The 3,954-nt window shown below is 40.9% G+C and overlaps 1 protein-coding gene across 1 annotated transcript in view; it reads right to left on the reverse strand.

The window, feature by feature from the left end:
* Positions 1–8: 8 nt before the first annotated feature.
* The window catches only part of CCDC158 (coiled-coil domain containing 158), a gene marked incomplete at its 5' end in the record, with an annotated part of 15,180 nt that continues 11,234 nt past the window's right edge, over positions 9–3,954 (reverse strand). Inside the window, 2 exons of the mRNA XM_006035895.3 lie at positions 9–710; positions 2,282–2,383. Of these exons, the coding sequence (XP_006035957.1) occupies positions 634–710; positions 2,282–2,383 (179 nt within the window). The remainder of the gene's footprint in view (positions 711–2,281; positions 2,384–3,954) is intronic.

A 3,954-nucleotide genomic window follows, 5' to 3' on the forward strand; every position in this document is an offset into this window, starting at 1 on the left:
AGCGGGGCCATTCAGCAGCCGCAGCTAGTGCCACCGGCCAGGGAGGGGTCCGGCCCCGCGAGGGATCCAGCCGGGCCGCGCTGACGCAGCGTGTGTGGGAACCTTGTCCCTTCCCCAGTCCTTCAGCAGCCATTAGGAAGCTACAGAGGGGCTAGGGGAGGGACAAGGGGCGGGAACGCAGCACCGTGGGCCACAGAAAATGCCTTGGCGGGCCACATGTTGGACAAGCCTGGTCTAGCCAGATCTTAAAAAGCTCTGAGGATGGAGATTCCACAACTTTCCCCTCCCTCCTGGTGAGAATAAATTTAGCAGACTTGGAATGTGGAATGGGGTGGGGCATAAGATCTTGGGACTTGTTTGGGGTCACCAGCAAAATCTTTTCTTGGCTTTACCACATGAAGCATGCATTTATTCCAAATGTACAACAATGAATAATACCAAACCTCTATACTTATGTCTTGTACTTCCTGTTCCTCTAGAATTGTAGACTGCAAAAATTATTCTAGTCCAAGACACAAGTTACAAAACTGAGAACCTTTATTATTACTCTTTTAAAGGATAATATAATTTAAATAACACATTTAACAAGGCACAATCTACACAGTCAAATGATCACAACCTCACAGAGTTTCTTCATTTTGTTAGCCTCTTCTCCTTTTCCTTCACTTTCTCTATCTTCTTTTCTTGACTTCTGATCATTGAAGACATTGCTGAAAATGGCATTGACAAAAAGTGCTTGAATGCTATGTACAGTCAGGCCATCCTAGCCAGAAAACAACTGAAGCTTCAGGTTTTGACACCTGCAGTTTTATAGTTTGCTAGCACATTATATTAGCAATGCTCTGTGCTTGATTTCTTCTTAAGAAAACAAATCTGCTGTGCACTTCAACTAGATAATACTTTACTAGTCAAAACAGGCCTAATCATAACCAGATACAATCTGAATTCTGCTGTACAGTCATTTTGTTTGGGACCAAAGGGCCAAATTCATTGCTGGAATAAGTGGGTTAAGTTTACTGATTTCAGGTGACTTTGGCTCAATGGTTGTACAATGGAATTTGATGCATAGATTATTTTAATTTTGTATTTTACACACAACTATAATGCATTACTAAAGGGATGCTAATTCAGAACACATGCCTCTCCCTGAAGTGAAAATTAACTGATGGCAGATTATGAACAACCACTGACACCAATGGAACTATGCCTTTTACAGCATGTATTGTAGCAGCTAGCCTATTTTTTTTTCTCTCCTTGGTGTTTTTATTTTTTATATAAATAATTTGCTTAAAATCCATTTTTCCTACATTTTCTACATGGAATGCACGACGTGGATTATTGGTCATTTATAAGTCCATAATCACAGAAGTGGAGGGGAAAAGAAAGACCATCAAAATGCAGAGTAAGAAAAATGCTGACAAAAGGGATTCTAGCACTTGGCATTCTGCAGTCAATGAATCTGATGAGTGTTTTGCCAGTGGGTTCAAAGGTAGTAAGATCAGGGCCTAAAAGGTGATACCCTTGACTACAGCACTGGTTAAGACTATAGCACCTCCCAGCTCTTAGAATAAGGAGTAGCTGTAGGGGGAGCACATCTACACAAGATGCTAAAAGCACAGTAGACTACTTCTACTGTGCATTAGCACATGATGGCAAAAGCTGTGCTAATGCGCAGTAAAATTAATCTACTGCACATTAGTGTCACCTAAAAGATATGCGCCAGCGCTACTGTGCAGTAGTACCAATAACAGTGCATTTAGTGCCTGTTATTACAGGTACTAAACTTAACATACCATAATTACAGTACCTTAATGCATGTGTAGATATGCCTGGCATTGGGCTACTCGAGTGGTTTCAGCTGGTAAACCATGACCTATTTTAAAATAAAGGCTACTGGGAACATAGTATATCTTTTATTTCCATGAGAAGTCCACAGCTTGTTACAGATTTAGTAGATCACAGCAGCACATGTGGGAGCATGGCATTAGTCAGTCTATAAGGTGCCTTCTGCCTGACTTCAGAATAATATGGGTAACTTCCTCTCTCTGCACATGGCATGCTGCCATGTTTTAAAGATTTAGGATCTAGGAGCTCATTAACATTAAAGGACTGATTAACAGTATAGTATGGAGCTGATCTATTTATTCTCCTAGGATAATGAAAATAAATCAGATGCATCTAAACTGACAGAAATGGGAAAACATAGCTAGTACTGTGGCTGGAAATTGCAAACAGGCTGAGATTCAGTACATTTTAAAAGCAGGAGAATTAATTACTGTACCTTGGTTTTTCAGCTGTAAAGTTTCAACCAGACTTTGCAGGCTTTCCATCTTGTTCTGTAGCTTTCTGCAAGTGCGCCCACTGGTTTCCACAGGCTGAGAAGCTATTGAGAAAGTAATTGGCCACTACACCCCAGTAATGATATGAAACACTTTTATAAAAGTAATCATTATATAAGAATCTTCAAACTATTAGCTTAAAATTAGGTCTAAAAAAGAGAGATCTTCCAAACACAATACTCTGAACAACACAGAAAATAAATGAAGCGACCAGCTGGTTAACATTTTTTTTTGTAATTCTGTGTATTTCTACTTCAGGCAAGCATGCATTAACATTTTTTAAATGCCATATGGGTGTTTAGAGTGGGAAGGAGGAAGAAGTACACTGTTAAATGTACCCAGATGTAGAGCGCTCTTCATCAGTAAATCTCACAGGGCTGTAAAAGGTCAGTATCATTATCTCCATCTTGCAGATAGAGAAACTGAGGCACAGAAAGTGACTTGGTCAAGGTAAGTTAACAGAGCCAAGAATAAAACCTAGCTCTTCTGAGTCCCAGACCAGTGCTCTGTTCTCTGTATTTACTAGCTGGTTGATTGTTTGAACACTGATTACATGAAATCTTAGTCTGCAATGGCAATAAACACATTTGCTAGCTGTCTGACATAGAATTCAGTCTGACCAGAAGATGAGCTTCTGACTAGCTCATCTGAACAGGAGTGCTGGCATATCAAGGCAGTGCTGTGCTCAAGCAGCTCTACAATTGCACTATCAGCATCAGTGGGTGTGTCTACACACGTACTTTAATGTGCAGTAGCCTATTCTATTGCACGTTAAAGCGGGGCATACAAATCATGCTAATACACTCATGTGCAGTAGATTAGGCTACTTTGCATTAAGCATCAGCTAAAAAGCACGCATTTGCATTACCTCACATTAGCACAGCATAATGTGCATTTATTTAGTATCTCATACTGGAGGTACTAAATTTAATGCACAGTAGGAAAAATGCATTAATGCACGTGTAGATGTGCCCAGTTTCAGTCTGCAGCTGACAGAGCCCTTTTAATCAGGAGCTCTTGATATCTGGTGCACTTGACTGATTCTAAAATAAAGAAGAGGAGACAGCTAGATGTGGGGTAAACAGGCAGGGATACAGCTAAACAGAACAGAAAACAAGGGATGTATGTGGAACTTTTCATTTCTAGTTCTCAAGTGAGTCCTGCCTGATACTAACTGAAAGATTTCACACAGACACTGGACAACCAGACGGTAATGAGAAAGTTAGTGAAATAAGTAGGCAGGAACACTTACAGCTAAAGAAGTGTTCTTGGGTATGAACTTACCATTGCATTTGTCATAAATTACTCACTTAGCTAAGAGCCATTCAGGTTTAAGACACAGTGGGCACATCTACATGTGCATTAATGCATTGTGCTTACTGTGCGTTAAGTTTAGTACCTGTAATAACTAGGGGTGCACCGATAGACATTTTGAGGGCTGATACCGATAGCTAATTTTTAAGGAGGCATATCAGCCAATACTGATCCAATTTCCAATACAGCTGAGTCTAGCTGGTAAATCTGTTGTGATGAAAGGGGAGGGGGAGGGAAGGGGCGGGGGGAACAAATCAATGCCCCCTGCGGTGTGGGAGTGGGGCTGGGGTAAGTGCTGCCC

The sequence above is a fragment of the Alligator sinensis genome, unplaced genomic scaffold (assembly GCF_000455745.1).
Source record: "Alligator sinensis unplaced genomic scaffold, ASM45574v1 scaffold803_1, whole genome shotgun sequence".
NCBI lineage: Eukaryota > Metazoa > Chordata > Crocodylia > Alligatoridae > Alligator > Alligator sinensis.